This window comes from Schistocerca cancellata, chromosome 10, assembly GCF_023864275.1.
Source record: "Schistocerca cancellata isolate TAMUIC-IGC-003103 chromosome 10, iqSchCanc2.1, whole genome shotgun sequence".
NCBI classification, from domain to species: domain Eukaryota; kingdom Metazoa; phylum Arthropoda; class Insecta; order Orthoptera; family Acrididae; genus Schistocerca; species Schistocerca cancellata.
In genome coordinates, this window is record NC_064635.1 from 5,212,694 (window position 1) to 5,239,025 (window position 26,332).

Consider the following 26,332-nt stretch of genomic DNA (forward strand, 5'->3'; position numbering starts at 1 on the left):
GCGAATGGTCCTCGCCGATACCCCAGGAGCAACAGTGTCCCTAATTTGCTGGGAAGTGGCGGTGCGGTCCCCTACGGCACTGCGTAGGATCCTACGGTCTTGGCGTGCATCCGTGCGTCGCTGCGGTCCGGTCCCAGGTCGACGGGCACGTGCACCTTCCGCCGACCACTGGCGACAACATCGGTGTACTGTGGAGACCTCACGCCCCACGTGTTGAGCAATTCGGCGGTACGTCCACCCGGCCTCCCGCATGCCCACTATACGCCCTCGCTCAAAGTCCGTCAACTGCACATACGGTTCACGTCCACGCTGTCGCGGCATGCTACCAGTGTTAAAGACTGCGATGGAGCTCCGTATGCCACGGCAAACTGGCTGACACTGACGGCGGCTAGCGGTAGCGCTATTTGACGGCCAACACCGCGGTTCCTGGTGTGTCCGCTGTGCCATGCGTGTGATCATTGCTTGTACAGCCCTCTCGCAGTGTCCGGAGCAAGTATGGTGGGTCTGACACACCGGTGTCAATGTGTTCTTTTTTCCATTTCCAGGAGTGTAGATTTGCTGCAGAATCCTTGAACATAATCTCAATTCGAATGTAATAAATTTTCTTGAGGCCCATAAGGTTATGTCCACGAACCAGCACGGTTTTAGAAAGCATCGCTCTTGCGATACTCCGTTTCCTCCGTTCTCATATAATACACTGCAAACTACAGGTGAATGGCAACAGTCACGTACACTATATCTCTAGATTCCCGGAAAACCTTTGACATGGTACCCCACTGCAAGCTATTAAAGAGAAGGTACGGAACCCAGTATGTTGTCCTCGACGGCAAGAGTGCATCAGAGAAAAGGGTATCGTCATGATTGCCGCAGGTAAGTGTGATAGGACTGGAATTATTTTCTATATACATAAATGGTTAGTGGGTATGGTTTACAACAGTCTGACGTTGTATGCTGATGATGTGGTGTACGGGATGGTGTGGAAGTTGAGTCACCGTAGGAGGACAGAAGATGTCACAGACAAAATTTGTAAATATAGAAAAATGCATGTAATTGCTAATGAGTATGAATAACAAATCCTTAATATTTAAATACGGAATTAGTAGTCAACTGCTTGATAGTCACTTCACTTAAGTATATAGGCGTAACGTTCCAAAGTAATATGAAATTCAACAAGCATGTGAGGATTGTGGTAGGGAAGGTGAATCGTGACTTCGGGTTATTGGGAGAATTTGTAGAAAGGAGATCGAATGTAGGACGCTACTGCGACCTATCATTGAGTGCTGCTCGAGTGTTTGTGGTACCGCGTCGGATTAGACATCGAAGCAATTCAGAGGCAGGGTGCTCGATTTGATACCGGTATGTTCGAACAACACGCAAGTATTACGGAGGTGCTTCGGGAACTGAGAAGGGAACGCTTGGAGAGAAGGCTACGTTGTTTTCGAGGAACACTACTGAGAAAATTTAGAGAAGCTGACTGCAGAGCGATTCCACTGCCATGAACATGCATTTCTCATATGCGCCACAAAGATACGAGAAATCGGGACTTATATGTAAGCATATACGTAGTCGTTTCTCCCTAGACCTATTTGCGAGTGGAACAGGAGAGGGAATGACTAGTATTGGTACACGGTACCCTCCACCACGCACCGTACGGTGGCTCGCGGAGTATACATGTAGATGTTGATGTTGTGTAATGTCTTCAGAATCTCATGATTCATTTCTATTACATTTCATCCTCTTGTTCTACTTTTTTTATGCTTACCTCACAGCCGTTTCAGACGCTATTCATTACTTTCAACTGATATCCAAGTCGTTTGTCGCATCTGACACAACTACAAAGTTTTACTATCTTCTCACTCAACGTTAATTCCCTTTATAAATTTATCCTCGGTTTCCTCTACTGTTTGTTTGTTTGAATAGCATGGAGGATAGTTCAATCCTGTCTCACTCTCTTCTCAGTCCGTGCTTCCCTTTCAAGTCCTTCGCCACTTGTAACTCGAGTCCGGTTGCTTTACTACTTCTGAATAGCTTGAATGAGGTTTTCACTCTGCAGCGGAGTGTGCGGTGATATGAAACTTCCTCGAGACTCGAACTAGGGACTTTGCCTTTCGCGGGCAAGTGCTCTACCATCTGAGCTACCCAAGTACGACTCACACCCCGTCCTCACAGCTTTAGTTCTGCCAGTACCTCGTCTCCTACCTCCTGAATAACTTGTCGTTTGCTGCATTTTAGTCCCCCTACCCTCCGAATTCCAAAGTGTTTGTTCCAAGAGCTTTGTGTAAGTCGATAAATGTTGTAACGTACGCTTGCCTTTGTTTTACCTATGTTGCGTGTTCTTGCTTTTCTCTGTATCACAAAGTGATACCTATGAGGCAGGCTTCTGCCATTTTCATTCTTCGTTAAGTAATTCATGTCTGTATTTTGCAAGGACGGCTTACTACACTGATATTTGGCTGATACCCTCGTTAGCACCAATCTACTTCTAAAATGGAATTATTGCTTTCTTATTGGAGGTCTTACTGTATTTCGCATCTCATATATGTTGCAGGTTAGGTGATTTATTACATTACATCCAGAATTTCTTCCCCAATCGCAGTTTTCGAAAAAATTTCACGTTTATATTGACGAGTAACTGCTTTTAGCTCCTCTAGTAAGTTGTGCTTCCTTCCTTCCTTCGTTTGCTAAGTTTTACTTAGTTCCCTTTACAGGATGGCAAGCAGAGAACAAGTGATAGACGACTTGGCCGTACTGTCTAACGCGAGTATCACTTAAGGGATAGAAAGAAGGGGGCAAATTTGTAGGTATAGAAGCAATAAAATACACGTTTAAAGGACGTGTCGAAAGGACTCCATAGCAGTCCAGCCCAGCGCTTATATAAGGATTGCCCAGAAAGTAATGCACCGCATTTTTTTTCTCAGCCGAAAACATGCTACGAAATCGAAACGTGACGTACGTATTGTTTGAAGTCTCCTGAGGGAGCGCGCCAAGTTTCCGTCACTACCGACAGATAGCGTAGCTGCAGGACAGTTTCAAAATGGCGTCCTAGGTGGTGTGCGTTACAAGCAACGTGCCGTCATTGGTTTTGTAACTGCAGAGAGATAACCGTGGGGAGTATTCAGAAACGCTTGTCCAAAGTCTATGGAGCATCTGCTGTCGACAGAAGTACAGTAAGTCGCTGGATATGGAGAGCGAGGTCATCAGGAGGCACTTGAGGTGAGCTGCACGGTTTGCAGCGGTCGGGGAGACCAATAGACCACCCACGGCTGTCACACCTGACATGCTGCAGCCCCTTCGGACTTCCACTTGTTTGGAGCATTAAAGGATGGCATTCGTGGAAGGCATTTTGAGGACGATGAGGAGGTGATTCACGCCGTGAAACACTGGCCCCGCCACAAGGATCGGTACCGACAGGGCAGACAGCCCTTGTCTCGCGCTGCAGGAAGGCCATGGCACGAGGTGGAGATAATCTAGAAAAATAGGATGTGTAGATAAAACACCATTCTTTCGTGTGTGTAATTCTCATTATTTCCAATAAAGAATTTTTGAGGGAAAAACGCAATACCTTACTTTCTCGACAAACCCCGTACATAGCGAGGGGCTAAAGTAAAATTAAAACTGCTGTTCCAGTCACACAGTTAGAGTGCAATGGTAGTAGACACGGGACTGCACAGCCCTTTATTAAATTTAATTCTCTTCATTATGCGTTAAAAGTAATTTTCCCAAGCCATCTGTAACCACAGATAGCTTGCCCGAGTAAGGTACTGTAGAATGGTGGGCAAGGGGAAATTCACCAATCAATTAATTCGCGAATTCGTCAGAATGGCGTAGACCAGCAGAAGACTCAGTCGCCGCCGTTTACAAAAATTCACGCGGAGGCGAGACACCGGCGCGCTCCTGCAAGGCTCGCCTGTGCGCGGTCCAACACTGAGCCACCGGCGGCATTCCCGTCCGCGCCCACGCTCGCCGACCCCGGTCCCCGTGACCACGCACTGCCGCCCACCGGTGCTCGTGGCGGTAGCCAGCCCTCGGTCGCATGCTGCTAGCAAAAAGAGTTTCGTCGCGGTGCGTGGCAGTGGGTGAGAGCGGCACTGTTAGGAAAAGCAGTATACTCGCCGACTTACGAACTTGATCGTACACGTGACGATGAGTTTATTGTAATGTAGTATCAAATAGAACAGTTTTCACTCTTTCATCGCGTTCTTGTCAATCACACTTTACCGACAGTCAACACAGGCCCATAGAAAACAATCTACACTACTCGCCATTAAAATTGCCACACCGAGAAGAAATGCAGATGATAAACGGGTATTCATTGGACAAATATATTATACTACAACTAACATGTGATTACATTTTCACGCAATTTGGGTGCATAGATCCTGAGAAATCAGTACCCACAACAACCACCTCTGGCCGTAATAACGGCCTTGATACGCCTGGGCATTGAGTCAAACAGAGCTTGGATGGCGTGTACAGGTACAGCTGCCCACGCAGCCTCAACACCACACCACAGTTCATCAGCAGTAGTGACTGGCGTATTGTGTCGAGCCAGTTGCTCGGCCACCATTGACCAGACGTTTTCAGTTGGTGAGAGATCTGGAGAATGTGCTAGCCAGGGCAGCACTCGAACATTTTCTGTATCCAGAAAGGGCCATACAGGACCTGCAACATGCGGTCGAGCATTATCCTGCTGAAATGTAGGGTTTCACAGGGATCGAATGAAGGGTAGAGCCACGGGTCTTAACACATCTGAAATGTAACGTCCACTGTTCAAAGTCCCGCCAATGCCAACAAGAGGTAACCGAGACGTGTAACCAATGGCAACCCATACCATCACGCCAGGTGATACACCAGTATGGCGATGACGGATACACGCTTCGAATGTGCAATCACTGCTACGTCACCAAACGCGGATGCGACCTGCATTCATCCGAAAAAATGAGGTTTTGCCATTCGTGCACCCAGATTCGTCGTTGAGTACACAATCGCAGGCGCTCCTGTCTGTGATGCAGCGTCAAGGGTAACCGCAGCCAAGGTCTCAGAGCTGATAGTGCATGCTGCTGCAAACGTCGTCGAACTGTTCGTGTAGATGGTTGTTATTTTGCAAACGTCCGCATCTGTTGACTCAGGGATCGAGACGTGGCTGCACGATCCGTTACAGCCATGCGGATAAGATGCCTGTCATCTCGACTGCTAGTGATACGAGGCCGTTGGGATCCAGCACGGCGTTCCGTATTACCCTCCTGAACCCACCAATTCCATAATCTGCTAACAGTCATTGGATCTCGACCAACGAAAGCAGCAATGTCGCGATATGATAAACCGAAATCTCTATAGGCTACAATCCGACCTTTATCAAAGCCAGAAACGTGATGGTACCCATTTCATCTCCTTGCACGAGGCATCACAATAACGTTTCACCAGGCAACGCCGGTCAACTGCTGTTTGTGTATGAGAAATCGGTTGGAAACTTTCCTCATGTCAGGACGTTGTAGGTGTCGCCACCGGCGCCAACCTTGTGTGAATGCTCTTAAAAGCTAATCATTTGCATATCACAGCATCTTCTTCGTGTCGGTTGAGTTTCGCGTCTGTAGCACGTCATCTTCGTGGTGTAGCAGTTTTAATGGCCAGTAGTGTAGATATACTCAAAGATAAAAAAAACTCATAGGTAGCAAATGAATAATCGAACAGTACACTACAATGATTTGAGATAAATATTTCGTTTATTCATCGTGAGTATAATCCTTTCCACGATTTAGTGCGTGTTTGTCAATCACTTCGTGTTGGCCTGGTGGTGTTATTCGAATTTTAAATAGGTCTCCGTGTTGGAACGTAGTGCCGATGCCAGTGTGGACTCAACTGTGTGAGGATTGTATAAGTGAGAGCACATTCACTAATACGGTAAAGTTCGAAATTCGTAGAGAATATAGCTTTTTCTAAGGCAAGTAAGTGTTCCACAATACGCATTGTACAGAGAAATCTGCCAGCCACGGCACTCACTCCCGCCTACCACGGTAGGGATGGAACACGATGAATTCTCTCATCACCATTACATTGCGTCGTAAATGAAAAATAAAAAGATTTTCATGTATATGATAACGTTAGGAAATCGTATACTTTTAGCTTTACCTACGAGTATTCTTTTTCTTTTTCTTTTTTTTTTTTGCTTATTTCACGGATGTCTGCGCATCACACACACCCACTGTCCGAGACGCGACCAAAGTACCTCAGTGACAGGATAACTGCTTTCATAACGTGCTTAATGAGATTTACGTCTGTTTGCACCTCGTATCTCTAATGGTACTCGTGTCTTCTACCGTGCCATATATTCCGAGCCTGGCGAATCCACGTTTGTCAGATAGTTGCATCTAAGTACGAAACACTTGTTATGATTTCGTCCCGCCGTTTCCCCACAGAAAGTGTGTGCCGTAAACTCGTAGTGCTCACAAAGATTTTTTTTTCCCTCGAATACGGCCACGCGAGTGCAGCGGCGGCGGCGTCCGGCTGCCCTAGGGCGGGGGGCCCTCGCTAGCCGCGCCTCTGACGGGCGGCAGGAGCGGCCCTTTGTCCAGCCACCAGTTTACTGCTTCATTACGACCTCCTGCTAGAGGCTGTCGCTCCCGCCGAGCGCCGGGGGCAGCGTGGAATCCAGCCGCTCCAGATGCTGTGGGGGAGGGGGGGGGGGGGGGTGTCCGTGTAGTACCCCAGGAGTCAGTACCCGGCCCCGGGTTTATCCTACTCCCGGGGTTGCTACACAACCTCTTCACCGCAACATCGTGCACAAGCGTCATAACCCAATAATCGAACATATTTCCAATTGGGGTCCGAAAGGTACCAGCATTGTGTGGAATTTACCGATACAAGGGACAGAAAAGATGAAACATACAATGGGACCGCGCTTACTTGTCATCACAGATTTCTTCTGAATTTGTGGTATGTGCAGGGCTGGGCCAAATAGGCGAAGTGTTAGCTCCAGATGGCCAAGCGTTCAGAAGAAAACTAGCATTTTTAGCGAGGGAGTTGGGCGCGGGAACTGTTAGATTCCATGCAGCATTGGACTCAGCGGGAATAGTGCAGATCGGTAATCCAAGAGTCTTGGAATCGTGTCGCCATTCGGAAATTTTGTTTTTATTTTCAGTTTTTACCATGCGTACACTGCAAATAAGCCGAGAAAATGCTCCTTACATTGTATTTGATCTGATGAAACGCTACGTGCTGCAGTACAGATTTTTTGTGCCAGGTGAGTCGTCGGCAGAACGGGCTGACACAGAATTACCAGGTGTAGAAGCACGAAACCGGAATTTGGTTGCAATAATTACACGTCTTTTGTTTGAAACTGACAAACAATTTTTTAATCAAACTAATCTCCATTGCTATTTATACATTTCTCCCACCTATCCAGCAGGTTGTCAATGCCACGCCAAAAGAAACAGTACTTCTTTTGAAGCGAACCACTCGGCCAGCCTTTTCCGTACATTTTCATACGAATTGAAGCGTTGTTCAGCGAGAGTTAAGGAATTCTGCTACCTAGGCAGGAAAAAACCCATGACAGACGGAGCGTGGAGGGAACGAAAAGCAGTCCAGCACTGGCGGAAGAGCGAGTCTGCTAGTATCAAAATGGTTCTGAGCACTAGGGGACTCAAACATCTGACGTCATCAGTCCCCTAGAACTTAGAACTAATTAAACCTAACTAAGGACATCACACACATCAATGATCGAGGCAGGATTCGAACCTGTGACCGTAGCGGTCGCGTGGTTCCAGATTGTAGCGCGTAGAACCGCTCGGCCACCCCGGCCGGCAGAGTGTGTTCGTGATTTTTCGTTGGATCTACAAGAGACTTGAATCACTGAATTTGTCTCATTGGGTCTCGTATTATGGGGGAAAAAATTAGCATTGCTCCATTTAGAAGAAGAAAAGTTTTCTTGGTAAAAGATTTCTAAAGCCAAGATCGCATAAATATTTCTTTATTTATAAATAATCAGTTTTGACAGACTCTGCTATCATATTCAGGTCTTCAAAATTTTATGTTATAAATTGAGTCCATTTTGTGTTCGATCTCACCCCGTCATGTAGATAATATATAGCACATAATGTAAAGGTTTGTCGTAAATAAAACATTTGAAATCAAGAAGCATCATGTCCGCATGGCCATGTGCGATCTTGGCTTTAGTAAGTTTTTACCAAGAAAACGAGATCGCTCCTTCTAATTTCTCAGCATCAGGAAATTCGATCAGAAACAGGTTACATTCGGTAAGCTTTGCGTCTGGCCCAAGCCGCGTGTGTGAGAGAATGTAGCGGGAGGTGATTTAGTACCGTGGAGGGATGTTGGTGAGCGAGAGATATAGGGACGACGAGGCGCGCAAACACGGGTGGCTCCCGCCTTTGCTGTCAACAGCCTGGAGATGTCGCCGGCCGGGCCGACATTCAGTGCCAAACACACACAGACACACACACACACACACACACAGGCGATTGCCGGCCCCGGCTGCCGCACAGTGAAAATGGAGCCCGTGTTTGCAGAGCCGGCAGTGGCGCGAGTGCTTTGGGAGGCTGGGTGGCCGGCTGCAGGCTGGAGGGAGGGAGGGAGGGGAGGGGAGGGGACGGCGCAAACACTTGCCGGGAGGATCCGTCAGGCTTCCGCAGCGGCGCGGCTACGCCCACCAAGCTGCGTCTGTGTCCTGTCAACACGAATACAGTCACCTCACACTGCTGCACTTGCACTGATCAGGAAAAACATCGTAGGCACCTGCATAAATTTTTATAGGATTAAAATGTTCCTTGTGGAGTCTAATTTTAAGATTAATTCATTTTAAGTGCTCACAAATGTTAAAATATGTTGTTATGGGAGCAGGGAGTTGGGGTCCAAAATACACAGGTGTCCACAATTAAAGGAACAAACCACTATTTCCCCGTCTTGTGTCTAAGTACCCATGTTGCTGTTACGGTCTTGAGTCCTAAGACTGGTTTGATGCAGCTCTCCATGCTACTCTATCCTGTTTAAGCTTCTTCATCTCCCAGTACCTACTGCAACCTACATCCTCCTGAATCTGCTGAGTGTCTTAATCTCTTGGTCTCCCTCTACGATTTTTTACCCTCCACCTTGCCCTCCAATGCTAAATTTGTAATCCCTTGATGCCTCAGAACATGTTCTACCAACCGGTCCCTTCTTCTTGTCAAGTTGTGCGACAGACTCCTCTTATCCCAAATTCTATTCAACACCTCCTCATTAGTTATGTGATCTACCCATGTAATCTTCAGCATTCTTCTGTAGCACCACATTTCGAAAGCTTCTATTCTCTTCTTGTCTAAACTATTTATCGTCCACGTTTCGCTTCCATACGTGGCTACACTCCATACAAATACTTTCAGAAACGACTTCCTGACATTGAAATCTATACTCGATGTTAACAAATTTCTCTTCTTCAGAAACGCTTTCCTTGCCATTGCCAGTCTACATTTTATAACCTCTCTACTTCGACCATCATCAGTTATTTTGCTCCCCAAATAGAAAAACTCCTTTACTACTTAAAGTGTCTCATTTCGTAATCTAATTCCCTTAGCATCACCCCCCTTTATTCGACTACATTCCATTATCCTCGTTTTCCTTTTGTTGATGTTCATCTTATATCCTCCTTTCAAGACACTGTCCATTCCGTTCAACTGCTCTTCCAAGTGCTTTGTTGTCTCTGACAAAATTACAATGTCATCGGAGAACCTCAAAGTCTTTATTTCTTCTCAGTGGATTTTAATAGCCACTCCGAACTTTTCTTTTGTTTCCTTTATTGCTTGCTCAATATACAGATTGAATAACATCGGGGATAGGCTACAACCCTGTCTCACTCCCTTCCCAACCGCTGCTTCTCTTTTATACCCCTCGACTCTTATAACTGCCATCTGCTTTGAGTACAATTTGTAAATAGCCTTTCGCTCCCTGTATTTTACCCCTGCCACCTTCAGAATTTGAAAGAGCTTATTCCAGGCAACTTTGTCAAAAGCTTTCTCTAAGTCTACAAATGCTAGAAACGTAGGTTTTCCTTTCCTTAATCTTGGCGATATAATCTTATAAACTCTCAAACAGATGTCTGTCCGATAGTGTTCCACACGAAAGGTGGCATTCCGGTCAACGGACAACCACGCCAGAGATGACATCAGGGCACCCACCAAACGGGATAGTATTTGTCCGGTTGTCTCATTGTGTACACAGTCACAGACAGCGCAATATGGCACAGAGATTTGGGCCTTAGAAAGAACGGAAGCAAGACTGTCACAAACTCGTGAGGCCCGATGGCTTGTTCTCGTATGAGGCGACAGTTTGTGGATACCAAACTGTATCCCGGAGACCAGAGCAGGACCGACCACGAGTGACATCAGAAAGAGTGGACCGTTATCCGGCTGCAAGGGCACGACGGTTCCGCCTTAGTATTGCAGGGCAACTCGCGTCTGACTACGCAGTATCCACAGGACGTGTTGTGGCGACTCAGAAGGTTTCGGCAGCGTGATTTTTACTGTCGGAGATCTGCTGACGCGTCTTCACTGAAGAGGACGTCTAGGGTGGAGCCAATGCCACCTTGGCGGCCGGACTATGGGGCAGATGAGACACGATTGGGTCTGTAAAGTGACTCTTGACGGATTCGCATCTGGAGGGAACTTGGAACACTATTTCGGAACCCAAACACTGTGTAAAGAGACTTATATCGAGGAGGATCCCTAATGGTGTGAGCAGAGATTATGTTGACCACTCTAACACTTCTTCATTACATTGTATGGCTGAATCGGAATGGTTTAACCGCTCTCCGGTACCGTGACGATGTCTTGGCACCTCATGTACGATTTTTGCGAGGTGCTTTGAGCCCAGACGTCGTTCACATGGACGATAATGCTCGACCTCATAGAGCACGAATGGTAGATGTTTCTTGAAAATGGAAGATACTGCGCGCGTGACATGGCCTGCTCGCTGCTCCCATAGTGCTGCAAGGGATAACTACGAAGACGGGTTGCATAGCGCCAGCATTCACCGACCACACTCCAAGATCTGCGAACAGCTTTGGAGGATGAGTGCGCGTTACTGCCTCAACGTGAGATGGATGACGTCACTCACAGCACGCCCCGGCGTTGTCAGACCTGTATTGCTGCTTCACAATTCTCTGTTATTCCAATCTCGTATAGCGCGTGGAAAGAATGAGCACCTGTATCTTTCCGTACGAGCTCTGATTTTCCTTATTTTATCTTGGTGATCGTTCCTCCCTATGTAAGTCGGTGTCAACAAAATATTTTCGCATTCGGAGGAGAAAGTTGACGACGGGAATTTCGTGAGAAGATTCCGTCGCAACGAAAAACGCCTTTCTTTTAATGATTTCCAGCTCAAATCCTGTATCATTTCAGTGACACTCTCTCCCATACTTCGCTATAATACAAAACGTCCTGTCTTTCTTTGAACTTTTTCGATGTACTCCGTCAGTCTTATCCGGTAAGTATCCCAAACCGCGCAGCAGTATTCTAAAAGAGGACGGACAAGCGTAGTGTAGGCAGTCTCCTTAGTAAGTCTGTTACATTTTCTAAGTGTCCTGCCAGTAAAACGCAGTCTTTGGTTAGCCTTCCCCACAACATTTTCTATGTCTTCCTTCCAATTTAAGTTGTTCGTAATTGTAATACCTAAGTATTTAGTTGAATTTACGGCTTTCAGATTAGACTGATTTATCGTGTAACCGAAGTTTAACGAGTTCCTTTTAGCACTCATGTGGATGACCCCACACTTTCGTTACTTAAGGTCTTTTCTAAATCGTTTTGCAGTTTTTTTTTATCTTTTGGTGACCATTAGTCGACAAACGACAGCGTCATCTGCAAACAACCGCAGACGGCTGCTCAGATTGTCTCCCAAATCGTTTATATTCATAAGAAACAGGAAAGAGCCTATAACACTACCTTGGGGAACGCCTGAAATCACTTCTGTTTTACTCGATGACTTTCCGTCAATTACTATGAACTGTGACCTCTCTGACAGGAAATCACAAATCCAGTCTCGTAACTGAGACGATATTCCATAAGCTCGCAATTTCACTAAAGCCGCTTGTGTGGTAAAGTCTCAAAAGCCTTCTGGAAATCTAGAAATACGGAATCGAACTGAAATCCCTTGTCAAAAGCCCTCAACAATTCATATGAATAAAGAGCTAGTTGTGTTTCACAGGCAAGATGTTTTCTAAACCCATGTTGACTGTGTGTCAATAGACCGTTTTCTTCGAAGTAATTCATAATGTTTTCCATAATATATGTTCCAAAATCCTACTGCATATCAACGTTAACGATATTGGCCTGTAATTTACTGGATTACTCCTACTACCGTTATTGAATATTGGTGTGACCTGTGCAACTTTCGAGTCTTTGGGTACGGATCTTTCGTCGAGCTAACGGTTGTATATGATTGTTAAGTATGGAGCTAATGCATCAGCATAATCTGAAAGGAACCTAATTGATATACGGTCTGGACCAGAAGACTTGCTTTTATCAAGTGATTTAGGTTGCTTCACTACCCCGAGGAAATTTGCTGCTACGTTACTCATGTTGGCAGCTGTTCTCGATTCGAATTCTGGAATATTTACTTCGTTTTCTTTTCTGAAGGCATTGCGGAAGGCTGTGTATTAGTAACTCTGCTTTGGCAGCACTGTCTACGTTAGTATCTCGATTGCTATCGCGCAGAGAAGGCATTGATTGTTTCTTGCCGCTAACATACTCCACATACGACCAGAATCTCTTTGGATTTTCTGCGAGGTTTCGAGACAAACTTTCGTTGTGCAAACTGTTATAAGCGTCTAGAATTGACGTCCACACTAAATTTCGAGCTTCTGTAAAAGATCTCCAATCTTGAGGATTTTGCGTCTGTTTAAATTTGGCATGCTTGTTTCGTTGTTTCTGCAACAGTGTTCTGACCCGTTTTGTATACCGAGGAGGATCAGTTCCGTCGTTTGTTAATTTCTTTGGTATAAATCCCTCAAGTGCTGCCGATACTATTTCTTTGAATTTAAGCCACATGTGGTCTACACTTACATTACTAATTTGGAATGAGTGGAGATTGTCTCTCGGGAAGGCGTCGGTGAATTTTTATCTGCTTTTTTGAATACGTATATTATACGTTTATTTTTGGAGGATTTGGGGATTACAATATTCAAGATCGCTACCACGGTCCTGTGTTCACTAATCCCTGTCTCCGTTTTGATGCTCGTTATTAACTCATGATTATTTGTTGCTAAGAGGTCAAGTGTGTTTTCACAACCGTGGGCTCATGAACTAGCTGCTCGAAACAATTTTCAGAGAATGCGTTTAGCACAATTTCGGATGACATTTTATGCGTACCTACGGAATTATACAAGTGTTTTCGCCAACATATCGAGGGTAAATTAAAGTCACCACCAACTATTATCGTATGAGTCGGGTACGTGTTTGAAATCAAACTCAAGTTTTCTTTGAACCTTTCAGCAACTGTATCATCTGAATTGGGAGGTCGTTAAAAGGATCCAATTATTATTTTATTCCGGTTGCCAACAATGTATCTACTTCAATTTCGCGACAAGTTAAACTACTTGTAACAGCAATAAAGACGCCACCGCCAACCGTGTTTAGCCTATCCTTTCGGAACACCGTTAGGTTCTTCGCAAAAATTTCGGCTGAGCTTATATCCGGCTTTAGTCAGCTTTCACTGCCTGCAACAATTTGAGCATCAGTGCTTTCTATTAGCGCTTGGAGCTCTGGTACTTTCCCAACACAGCTACGACAATTTACATCTGTTATACCAATGGATCCTGTATCTACGTTCTTCCTGTGTTCAGCCTGCACCCTTTTGTGAATGAAGCCCTTCTTGTGTTTTCCCGAGACCCTCTAACCAAAAAAAATCGCCCAGTCGACGCCACACAGCCCCTGCTACCAGTGTAGCTGTCCCCTGCGTGTAATGGACACCTAACCTATTCAGCGGAACCTGAAACCCGACCACCCTTTGGCGCAAGTTGAGGAATCTGCAGCCTACACGGTCGCAGAACCGTCTGAGCCTCTAATTCAGACCCTCCACTCGGCTCTGTACCAGAGGTCCGCAATCGGTCGACTATGGTGCAAATGGTCGGCTCTGCTTTCATCTTGCAAGCAAGACTGGCAGGCTGTACCACTTCTGTTAGCGGCTCGAAAGCAGAGAGAATCTCTTCTCAACCAAGGTGACACACATCATTGGTACCGACGTGAGTAACCACTCGCAGTTGGCTGCAAATAATCACAGAACCCACTAGTATTTCCACCCAGGTTAGAACCCCGTAGGATAACACCCTTTACAGAAATACAGAAATCCATAATGTGTACAGAAAGATGCTTCTTTTCTGTTGCAGCACGCTTCGACGTCTGCTAATATCCTGTCCAGCAGTTCAGCAACGTAGAACGTGTATTGGCGTGTTTTCCTTTTGCGGAAGCAACATTACATGGAGTTCATTGGCACAGACCGTGCCCTCATATACATGGGACTTGGAAACTGGTTTGTTAACCTGCAACAGGTGTATGTTAGACACTGGAAACAACATTTCATCAGCTTGTCAAATAATACGCAACCACCTGTAATGACATCAGTAGCGCCAGACTGCTACAAAAACTATCAGAGTACTCTGGCGCCTTGTAAGGATGCCTGTAGTGCACGTTTTAACACACCACGGATACACTGCAAAGGACTGACCACTCTTAAATTCAGCACCTTACCCACGAACCACAAATAGTTTTCGGCATTTCACAGGAGACAGACTGTGCCAACAGTGATCAACAGTTCCAAGAGGCTTTGAGTAGCTTCTCAGACGAGACACAGTACGATCATACCTTACTGCAAACGTCGGCTTCATGCGCGCCTACAGTGCCAGAAGACGCAGCCGTCACTGCACTGACAGCGCCCGGCCCACCTGCCACGCTTCCGCCTCGCCCCCTCCAGACAACTCTCGCGGTCGACCACCGGCCCAGAGGAGCTTCCAGAGCTGCCCAGCCCGAAGGCGGGACACTTTTCCTCGATTGTACAGTAGGTAAGTGCCGGCACGGTACGATCTTAAAAACGCGCATTACTGCGTGTGGGTCAGGCGCAACCGAGAGCTCGACTGCAACTGATGTAATACTCGAGTAGTTCCCGACGAATAGGCATCCTGTTAGTTTCCGATAGTATCACAGAGGGCATCCGTATCAACTAAAATACTATTCTCAACTATCTTAACATGTACCCTTTATGGTAACCAGTTTGAAAGCACGTGCTTATCTCGCGTCTGCTTAACTCGTCATATCGCTTATTTTCTACACGAAGTAAAACGTGAGTGATCAAAAATGACAGATAAATGTATTTATACGAATAGAAAAGGTGTATGAAGTAACCACAGTAGTGCAAAAACGAATCGTTTGGCAAGCGGAAGCCTGTCGGTCCACAATTTCGTCAGAGTGACAGTGTTTCGACATCGGCGAAAGAAACGCCAACAGTTCAGTGCTGACAATGCCGATCAAAGGTTTGTTCAGTTTCAACTTTAAAAAATACAACTTGAAACTTTAAACACTTGTTTTTTATTAAAGAAAAATCTATCACGTTGCGAGAACTACTACTCAATGCACCCGGACGCGTGGCTGAAAATGACTGACAAGTTCGTGGCGTCCTCTGTCGGTAACGCTGGAATTCAGTATGGTGGTGGCCCACCCTTAACCTTGATGACAGCTTTCATCCTCGCAGGCATACCTTCACTCAGGTGATGGAAGGTTTCTTGGGGAATGGCAGCCCATTCCTCACGGAGTGCTGCACTGAGGAGAGATATAGATGTCGGACGGTGAGGCCTGGCACGAAGTTGGCGTTCGAAAACATCCCAGAGGTGTTGTGTAGGATTCAGGTCAGGACTCTGCGCAGGCCAGTCCATGTTATGTTCGTGTAACCACTCCGCCACAGGCCATGCATTGCAAACTGGTGCTCGATCGTGTTGTAAGATGCAATCCTCATTCCCGAATTGCTCTTCAACAGTGGGACGCAAGAAGGTGCTTAAAGCATCAATGTATGCCTGTGCTGTGATAGTGCCAGCCAAACAACAAGGGATGCAAGCCCCCTCCATGAAAACACGACCACACCATAACACCACCGACTCCGAATTTTACTCTTGGCACTACACACACTAGCAGATCACTTTCACTGGTCATTCACCGTACCCACACCCTGCCATTGCATCGCCACACTGTGTACCGTGATTCGTCACTCCACACAACGTATTTTCCACTGTTCAATCACCCACCGCTTACGCTCCTCACATCAAGCGAGGCGTCGTTTGGCATTTACTGGCGTGATGTGTGGCTTATGAGCAGCCGCTCCACCATGAAATCAAAGTTTCCTCACCTCCCGCCTAACTGTCACAGTACTTGCAGTGGATCCTGATGCAGTTTGGAATTCCTGCTTGATGGCCTGGATACATGTCTGCCTATTACACATTACGACCCTCTTCAACAGTGGACCTAGGGATGTTTAGGAGTGTGGAAATCTCACGTACAGACGTATGACGTAAATGACACCCACTCACCTGACCACGTTCGAAGCCCGTGAGTTCCGCGGAGTGCCCCATTATGCTCTCTCACGATGTCTAATCACTACTGAGGTCACTGATATGGAGTATGCGGCACCGCAATGCACCTAATATGAAAAAGGTACGAAAAGGTACGTTTTCGAGGGTGTGCGGATACTTTTGATCCTTAGTGTATATAGACGCAATTGCAATATAGCTCTTTGTGGCGCGTGAGTCGGCGTTTTTATACTGAAGTACATAGGGTTTTAATATATGTTTTGCTTTAGATTTTCGGTACACATTCTTATTTTTTGTCCAAAAAAGTGACTTATTTCAGGGTGCCGCCATTTTGTGAAAACCATTTTTTATTTCAAATATGTATTTGTTCTACATTAAACAACGCCATTACTTTCAAAGCAGCTTTTGATATCATGTTCTTGGTTCAAAATTGTGGCGTTCAGAGCTCGCATCAAATGCCCTCGCACTCATCGACGTGGTGTAGTGCCCTCTGGGTGCCAGTTTCTTAGTTAAAAAGATACACAGTACAATCTTAAGGGTGTACAGTAGATGTCTAAAGTCGGTTTCCTCATTTGTTTGTTATTTTATTGAAAAAACAATAATGAATATCAGTTTCATAATCGAACGTCACCCTCGTCTACGCCCTTAATGACACCTTGGGTCACATTTGCAACGCAGTACGTCAGCGATTCTGACTTACGGATTCGTAGATACGGTTTGTTAGATTTCCAGACATACTCTCTAAGAAAAAGAGGAAAAAAGAGAGATAAAGCACTGGGAAGGAATTATCGGAATGGGACGGAAATCGGTAGATGTAATGCACATGTACAAAGAAACAAATGATTGAAATTTCAGAAAAAACTGGATGATTTTTCGAGTGAAACAGCTTCACAAATTCATCAAGTCAGTAATGCGATGTTCCATCTCTGGCACTTTCGCAAGCAGTTGCAGGGCGTGGCATTAAGTGATAGACTTGTTGGATTTCATCATTAGGGACATCGTGCCAAATTCTGTCGAATTACCGCTTTAGAACATGCAATAACGTGCCGGTTGGAGGGCCTTGCCCATAGTGCTCCAAATGTGGACAGATTCGGCGACTTCGCTGGCCAAGGTAGACTTTGAGCAGCAGAAAGTCTCGCCCTTGTGCGAGCAGCCATTATTTAGCAGCAATGCAAACCCAGGATGGCTTGTCTTTAAAGGAAAAGAACAGGGCGTAGAACGTCGTCGACGTCCCGTTGTGCTGTAAGGGTGCCGTGGATGACAACCAAAGAAGTCTTGCTGTGAAGAGAGACGAACCGCGGACCATTACTCGTTGTTGTCGGGCCGGATAGAGGACGGCAGTCACACTGGTAGCCCACCACTGTCGGGGGCATCTCCAGACACGTGTTCGCCGGTCTTTGGGGCACAATCCAAAGTGGGACTGAGCGGTGAAGGCAATTTTCGCCAGCCTGAGTGGCCGAGTGGTCCTAGGCGCTACAGTCCGGAACCGCGTGACCGCTACAGTCGCAGGTTCGAATCCTGCCTCGGGCATGGATGTGTGTAATGTCCTTAGGTAAGTTAGGTTTAAGTAGTTCTAAGTTCTAGGGCACTGATGACCTCAGAAGTTAAGTCTCATAGCGCTCAGAGCCATTTGAACCATTTTTTGAAGGCAATTGTGTTCCAGTCGGTGGGATTCCAGACCGAATAATTTCTATCTTCTCTTCACTGGTGCACGTTGTTCTCACAGAAACCTTCGACTGAAGACGATTGACTGAATGATAAAGGTGCATCTTCCGTGTGTTTGTTTACTGTCGACTCGAGCAAGTGGACGACCTACATTACGGTGGGCAACTGCGCTGTTCCCTGTCACACAGGAGTCAATGTGGGTTTTGTGTTATGTACTTAATGACCTCATGTTTACCAGAATGGTGCACTGTGATAAGTTTTTGAAGAAGTCTTGGCGAGCGGATGTTATTAACGGATAAACTCTGGGTGCTATTTTAAAAATGATGCCCTGCAGTTGATATCTAGGTAACGAGCGAGGATACGACAGAGTCAGTTTTGCTGGTTACTATTGCCCTGGAAGCTAAACAACATTTGGTTCGTACATTTTTAAATTTGCTTCTCGAGACTAAGGGGTTTCTGGCAATCACGAGGAAATGGGGCACTGTGCACAGCAATGGAAGCAGCAGGCTGGACATGAGTTGTTCGCCAAGTCTCGCCGTGTCTCCTGTGCTGGTGCCCACTAACGCTGAATCCAACTCTGGGCAAGGAGTGCAGCTGACGTTGGGACTTCTCTTGGCTCCAGAGAGTTGTAGGAGTGGGCGCATGCCAGTGGAGTATTGATCCAGCTCGACGACGTCTAGTTTACTGCTGCCTTGCAGAAGGCTGGCTTAAAAACGCGTGGGCAGTTGTTTAACCTGTGATAGTGATGCAGGACCCCTTGAGAAATGTAGGCACACTGTACATGGTAACACCACTACAGCAGACTGCCTGATAGTGGAGGTAGGTGGCGTGGCACTGCAGCAAACAACAAACTACTGGCTCCTCCTACTCCACCTCGTAGTGGTGGTATGAAGGGTGGCCCTGCAGCGTAGAACGTGCCACTGACTCGGCCCAACGTAGTTGGTAGTCCAGGTAGCACTACAGCAAACAGCATGCACTTGCTCGGCGCACACTACCTGGTAGTCGAGGTAGGCAGTGCGGCATTGCAGCAGCCAGCATTCTACAGAGTGGCGGTGCAGCAGACAGCGCACTTGCTAATGGCTCGGCCTAGCCTACCTGGTAGTGGAGGTAGGCGGTGCGGCACTGCAGCAGACAGCACACTGACTACTGGCTCGGCCTAGCCTACCTGGTAGTGGCACTGCAGAAAACAGAGCACTTACTATTAGCTCGGCCTAGCCTACCTGGTAGTGGAGGTAGGCAGTGCGGCACTGCAGCAGCAGGCGCAGCGGCCAGGACAGCAGCAGCAGCGAGCACACCCAGAAGACGGTGGGGCTGTAGAGGGAGGCGCCGACGCCGGGCGCCACCGTCAGCTGCTCGTCGCGGAAGTGCGCCACGTCGAGCCCCTCGCGCATCTCCAGGTAGTCGTCGACGCGCTCGTACTCGCCGAAGAAGCGCGCCCGCTGCTCCTCGAACTCGGCCGCCGCCTCCACATTGGCGAATGCGAAGCCTGCACAGTGACACCGAGGACATGTACACTCAGCAGCTCACTGACGACCCCCTTGGAATAGTCGTCCTAGTAGGACACTGACACTGGCAGCTCTCTCAGATGTTACAGGTCAGAGTGGACTAGTAAACATCTACTAGTTCTTCAACTGTCTGCCTTTAGACTTCGTTCCTTGATTTTGGAAGAATCCCTCTCAGTTTTACCTGGTTCAAAAGTGGGCACAAACAAGTGATTACAATTTCATAAAAATTGGATGATTTTCTCAAGAGAAAGGGATTCACATATTGAGCAACTCAGTAATGCATTGGCACACGTTTGTCTCCAAACTTTCTCAAATGGGTTGCTCTCCAAAGCAATAGAAAGTCGTGCCATGTGCTGGTCGGCATTATCTTGCTAAAATATAAGGGCAGGATGGTTTGCCATGAAGGACAACAAAACAGGGCCTACAATACAGTCGAAACACCAGTGTGGTGTGGTGTAAGTGTGCCATGGACGACAACCAAACGGATACTGCTATAAAATGAAATGGGGCCCCAGAGCATCACTCCTGGTTGTTGGGCCGTATGGTGGGCGACAGTCAGGTTGGTATCCTGGTTGTCTCCGGGCACGTCTCACTCGCCCTCAGGGCTCCGTACTGCAGCCAATGAGATTACAGGCCTGGAGAACCACTGGACCCCAGTGGCATATAACTCGACTGTCGCCCAGCATACAGCCCCACAACCAGCAGCGATGTTCTGCCGTGCGGTGTCGTTTCATTTCACAGCAGGACTCCTTCGGTTGTCATCCGTGATGCCCTTACAGCACAGCGGTACGTCGGCGATATTCTACGCCCCGTTCTGTTGCCATCCTCACTTTACACTTCGGCAAGATAATGGCTGCCCGCATAATGCGAGAGTTTCTACTGCTTGTCTACGCGCTTGTCAAACCCTACTTCAGTCAAGAAGGTCGCTGGATCTCTCCCAGTTGAGAACATTTGCAGCTTTATGAGCTGGGCCCTCCAACCAACACGGAAATTTTGACGATCTGACGCGCCAGTCAGACATAATTTGGCACACCGAGCAACAATAATGTTCATGTTTGGGGAGTTTGATGGTCAGCGGAAGTGGTTAAACTCAGAGGAGTCGGTACCAGTCTGTGCCAAGCCGAACAACTGCTTGCATAAGGGCCAGGGGTGAACCCTCTCGCTACTGACTTGCTCTATTTCATGAAGCTGTTTCTCTCAAACAAATCATCCAGATTTTCTGAAATTATAATCATTCATTTGTATATGTACATCACATATGCCGATTTCCGTCCCATTCGGATAATTCCATCGTCATGCACCTTCTTTTCCTATTTTTTTTCTTAGAGTTTAGAGTAACATGCAATGGAACTCCTAGCATATACCTCCACCGATGCGAGGAGCAATTACGAAAATTCGCCTTCTGTTAGAGACCACATTTCATGGAAGACAAGTTACAGTAAGAGTGGTCAAAATCTGTTACCGTACGCAGTTTTAATTTCTCAACGAGGCTATGAGTTGCAGCCTCGTGACATTAAATTGTACTGGAAGGACACAGATACCAACGTTAAAGTTTTTGGATGACGTAGTCTTCGATGCCAGAGATAAAGTAGACTTGTACAACGTCTTGAAAGCGACAGACAGCGTTGTTAGCACATATTACGGCTGAAGGATAAATAAATGAAAGACGTATGTAACGAGGCGCCATGACAGAGAAATCGACGAAGTCAAATAATTCCGTCACCTGAAGATGATTATTGCATGGAAGTGACAAGCGGAACATGGAAAAATCCAGAGAAGAAGGAAGTGGAAGCATTTGAAATGTAATACCAAGAAAGGATGTCGCCCATGTAGTGGCCACATCTCCTTTCTCTGCAATTTCGTAATTAGGCCAGTTGTCGTGTCTCATAGTTGCCATCTTTTCCTCAGTCTCCAATGATTCCCTTTCCTTTTTGGTTTAAAGTTCTTTATCTGACGTGACAGTTTCTCTCGATGCATTTTTCCAAGCATTCGTTCCATTTCTTTTTTGTTTTCGTCCAAGTTTTCTTTCACACTCCAGATATTCAACTGCGTTCGATTATCTTCATTTCGAATTAATCTATTCGTTTACATCCCCTCATCGCTTTAAGAAATTTCGCTTCTGTTCCTTGTATTTGCTTTTCTTGTCTTTTGTTCAATACCAACGAATTACGTTCATATAATAGGGTTGGAAATGCGACTGTTTTATAAAATTTGACTAGTGTTTCTTTCCATGTTTTATGCTTTAAAGCTATGACAGTTGTTCCAAAGGAACTTCCAAATTCATTCGACTTAATCTGCATAGTTTCTTAGTATCCCTCCGATGTTTTACATATGCGTATATTAAAATATTTCTCTTCTTCTGTTGTTTTTCCCAAAGTACTATCTTAGTTTCAACTAAATATATTCCAAAAAATGTCCTTGATTCGATTTACTAGAAGATATATTCGTGTTGTATTCTGCACTTACATTATTTTGTTTATAAATTCACTTTTCTACATCACCACCTCATGAAAAAATCAGTGCTTTCAGCTTCAGTAAATTGTTTAGTTTTGCCCTAGTTTTTTTTATCTACGAATTTATTGGTAGGCAGATAAAGCATGAAATGAAATAGTAAAAAGAATAGGTGAGGAACTAAGTGTAAGGAGGAGCCTTAGAAGGTAATGGAGGAGGTTAGTGAGACACATGATGTACCATCCAGAAATGATTACCCTGGCTCTGGAAGAAGCGGTAGAGGGGAAAAAATAGTAGGGGCAAGCGGGGAGTAGACTATACTAAAAAGATGGAAGGAGAGGTCGACTGAAGTAGTCGTGCAGAGGTGAAAAGATAAGCGCGGGACGGGAAAACGTGGAGCCCCGCATGAAGGCTGACCCCTCTGAATCGGCCAGTGCTGCAGCGGTAGGCAGAGATCGCGCAGCGGCGGTACGCACCCTTGCTGAAGCGTATCTTGGTGAGCGGGCAGTCGGCGTCCAGCTTGAGCTCCCGCGAGATGTCACGGACGCCACAGTAGCTGTAGGAGAAGCAGGCGCCCGCCGCGTGCGAGTTGACACGCTCGTAGTAGACCTGCGTCGACGTGAAGGCGTCGCCGTGCCGGTAGCGCGTCACCTGCCGCTTGCGGCGCACGTAGTGGTAGCACACCGCCTTCCACCTGCGCACCAGAGCGTCTGCCCCCTCCAGAGCTGCACCTTCTCGCACTGCGGCAGACAGCTGCTCACTCAGTAAGAAACAACCGACAGCCACGTTCAGCTAAACAGGAAGTGCAGTTTCAGTGTAATAAGCTACTGCAGGGATAAGTTATGGGACTATTGTTTTGTATATTGCAGTAAAATGACCTGCTACCATCATGGAGGTATACTGAATACATCATGAAGAAGTGTCATAGAGAGGGAAATCCCTGCCCATCGGAACAGCAAACACTGTGGACTTATTATGAGCTACCACAGGGATCAGTTTTAACACCATTTTTCTTTACACACACACACACACACACACACACACACACACACACACACACACATCAATAAAAATTTTGCATCACATTGGTTCCGAGAGTTGCGGAACCTGCACAGAAAATTGGAATAGAGATCATTTCCGCCATTTTTATTGCTTATGAAATCCACACATTGCATGTTGTACCACCATACAGCGAGACCCTCAGACATGGTGATCCAGACTGTTGTACACAACGGTACCTCTAATACCCAGTAGCACACCCTCTTGCATTGATGCACGCTTGTATTCGTCGTAGCATACTATCCACAAGTTCATCAAGGCACTGTTGGTCCAGATTGTCCCACTGCTCAACGACGATTTGGTGTAGATCCCTCAGAGTGGCTGGTGGCTCACGTAGTCCATAAACAGCCCTTTTCAATTCATCCCAGGCATGTTCGATATGGTTCATGTCTGGATAATATGCTGACCAGTCTTGTCGAGCGAGGTAGTTATCCTCAAGGAAGTCATTCAGAAGATGTGCACGGTGGGGGCGCGAATTGTCGTCCATGAAGATTCCCTCGCCAATATGCTGCCGATATGGTTGCACTATTGGTCGGAGGACGGCATTCACGTATCGTACAGCCGTTACGGCGCCTTCCATGACCATCTTCTGCGTACGTTGGCCCCACGTAATGCCAATAATGCCACCCCAAAACAGCAGGGAACCTCCACCTTGCTGCACTCGCTGGACAGTGTGTCTAAGGCATTCAGCCTGACTGGATTGCCTCCAAACACGTCTCTGACGATTGTCTGGTCAAAGGCACATGCGACACTCATCGGTGAAGAGAACTTGTCGCCAATCCTGAGCGGTCCATTCGGCATGTTATTGGGCCCATCTGTACCGTGCTGCATGGAGTTGTGGTTGCAAAGATGGACCTCGCCATGGAAGTCGGGAGTGAAGTTGCGCATCATGCAGCCTATTCCGCACAGTTGGAGTCGTAACACGACGTCCTGTGGATGCACGAGAAGCACTATTCAACTTGGTGGAGTTGCTGTCAGGGTTCCTCCGAGCCATAACCCGTAGGTAGCGGTCATCCACTGCAGTAGTAGCCCTTGGGCAGCCGGAGCGAGGCATGTCATCGAGAGTTCCTGTCTCCCTGTACCTCCTGAGTGTCTGAACAACATCGCTTTGGTTCACTCCGAGACGCCTGCACGCTTCCCTTGTTGAGAGCCCTTCCTGGCACAAAGTAACGATGCGGACGCGATCGAACAACGGTATTGACCGTCTAGGAAATGTCGAACTACAGACAACACGAGCCGTGTACCTCCTTCCTGGTGGAACGACTGGAACTGATCGCCTGTCCGACCCCGTCTAATAGGCGCTGCTACAGCATGGTTGTTTACAACTTTGGGTGGGCTTAGTGATATCTCTAAACAGTGAAAGGGACTGTGTCTGTAATACAATATCCACAATCAACGTCTATCTTCAGGAATTCTGGAAACTGGGGTGGTGCAAAACTCTTTTTATGTGTGTAAATGAGTTTTTTATGCCATGGAGATCAAAAGCTTAAATTATAAGAAATAGGGAGACAGAAAGGACAAGTCCTTCCCAAGTAAACAGGAAATACAATGACCCTGTACGAGCTTTCTTAGGGATCAGTTTGAGTTTTTTCCTTTATGCAATAGAAACTTTACATTGTATCGCAACAGCGATAAAGATACAGCTTAAAAAGAAAGAGGCACAGAATCTAAACACCAAACACAGTGTTGGTGCAATGCTCCACCTTTGGGATCAATTTTAGCAATGTTTTCTTCACCCTGTAGAAACATGACGTTTTGTCGCTATGGGTATGAGCATCTTACTTAAAGAGGAATAGGGTAACGGAAAGGTAATGACCTCTCTCGCTGAACAGCAGATTTAGTTTTCGTATAATGAGTAATCTCTAGGGCAATTTTTGGCGTATTGTTCTTTAACTTACATAAACATCACCTTCTCCCACCATGGTGATCAACAGCTATTGTGATCAGCAACACAGAGATAAAATAGTACCTAACCAAACAGCTGTTACAACGGTCGCACAATGAGCTACCTCACGGACCAGATTTGGTTCTATTTTTCTTTAAGCTCCAGAAATAGTAACTGAAACTGTGAACGACAATGAGATTCTCATAATTTCTGCGACACATATGCTTAAAATAACAGGTAGAAGGGTGTCGGCTGTAGTAAAGCCGCTGTACAATGACTCTCCGGTTGCTTTTGTACCTTGTGTAGCACCAGTTCTAGCCAGCGTCTTTTCTGATAGCATTTTTGCTTAATTCCGCCAATGACAGGAACTGTTAGGGCTGGTTTGAACCTCTTACTTCATCTCAGTTTATCAGACATTTTCTTCCACTCACACAGTTCGTAAGTGGAGGACACTGTCCCTTCCATTTCTGACGACTTATTGTTAGGCATTACCTGTCATCCTCACATCTTATCAGATTTAGTCTTGAAAGCAAACATCACCCTAGACAGTCCCCAACGGTTCTCAGCTGTCATACACCTTACTGTGCAGTGAGCGTGATCTGCGTATAAAGTTGGGACTCAATTGCGCCCTGCTTTGTCGGGTGTTCTGATTTCTGATCGTTAACAGTAGTTCCAAATTGGTAAGAAATGCAGCAGTGTCTCCTTGGGTCCTACACCTAGAGATTATACGCAGGTACCAAGAGAGGAATACTGCTGAAGTCTCTTTGGGATGCATTGTCAAAAGCACTGTCCTGATATCTACACAGGGGTAAATCAGTTATAAGAGGATTAGAAATGTACATCTAATCGCACACCTGCATCTATATCTATCGCCAACTTGTACTATCTACGTAACTTTACTATGTATATGTGGCAGTGGGTAATTCGTATGTAATTGTCTCTTCTCTGGGACCATTGGTAAGACGTCGTACATTCTCTAATTTGACCTCTTACACTATGTGATCAAAAGTATCCGGACACCTGGCTGGAAATGACTTAAAAGTTCTTGGCGCCCTCCATCGGTATTACTGGAATTCAATATGGCGTTGGCCAACTCTTAGCCTTAATGACAGGTTCCACTCTCGCAGTCATACGTTCAGCCAGGTGCTGGAAGGTTTCTTGGGGGATGGCAGCCCATTCTTCTCAGAGAGCCGCAGTGAGGAGAGGTATCGATGT

At 46.4% G+C, this 26,332-nt stretch overlaps 1 protein-coding gene across 1 annotated transcript in view; it reads right to left on the reverse strand.

Moving 5' to 3' along the window:
* Positions 1-26,332, reverse strand: part of LOC126106697 (transmembrane protein 151B-like) — a 265,945-nt gene that overhangs the window by 161,046 nt on the left and 78,567 nt on the right. Inside the window, exons 3-4 of the mRNA XM_049913077.1 lie at positions 22,650-22,867; positions 19,438-19,703 (exon numbers count right to left, since the gene is read on the reverse strand). Of these exons, the coding sequence (XP_049769034.1) occupies positions 19,438-19,703; positions 22,650-22,867 (484 nt within the window). The remainder of the gene's footprint in view (positions 1-19,437; positions 19,704-22,649; positions 22,868-26,332) is intronic.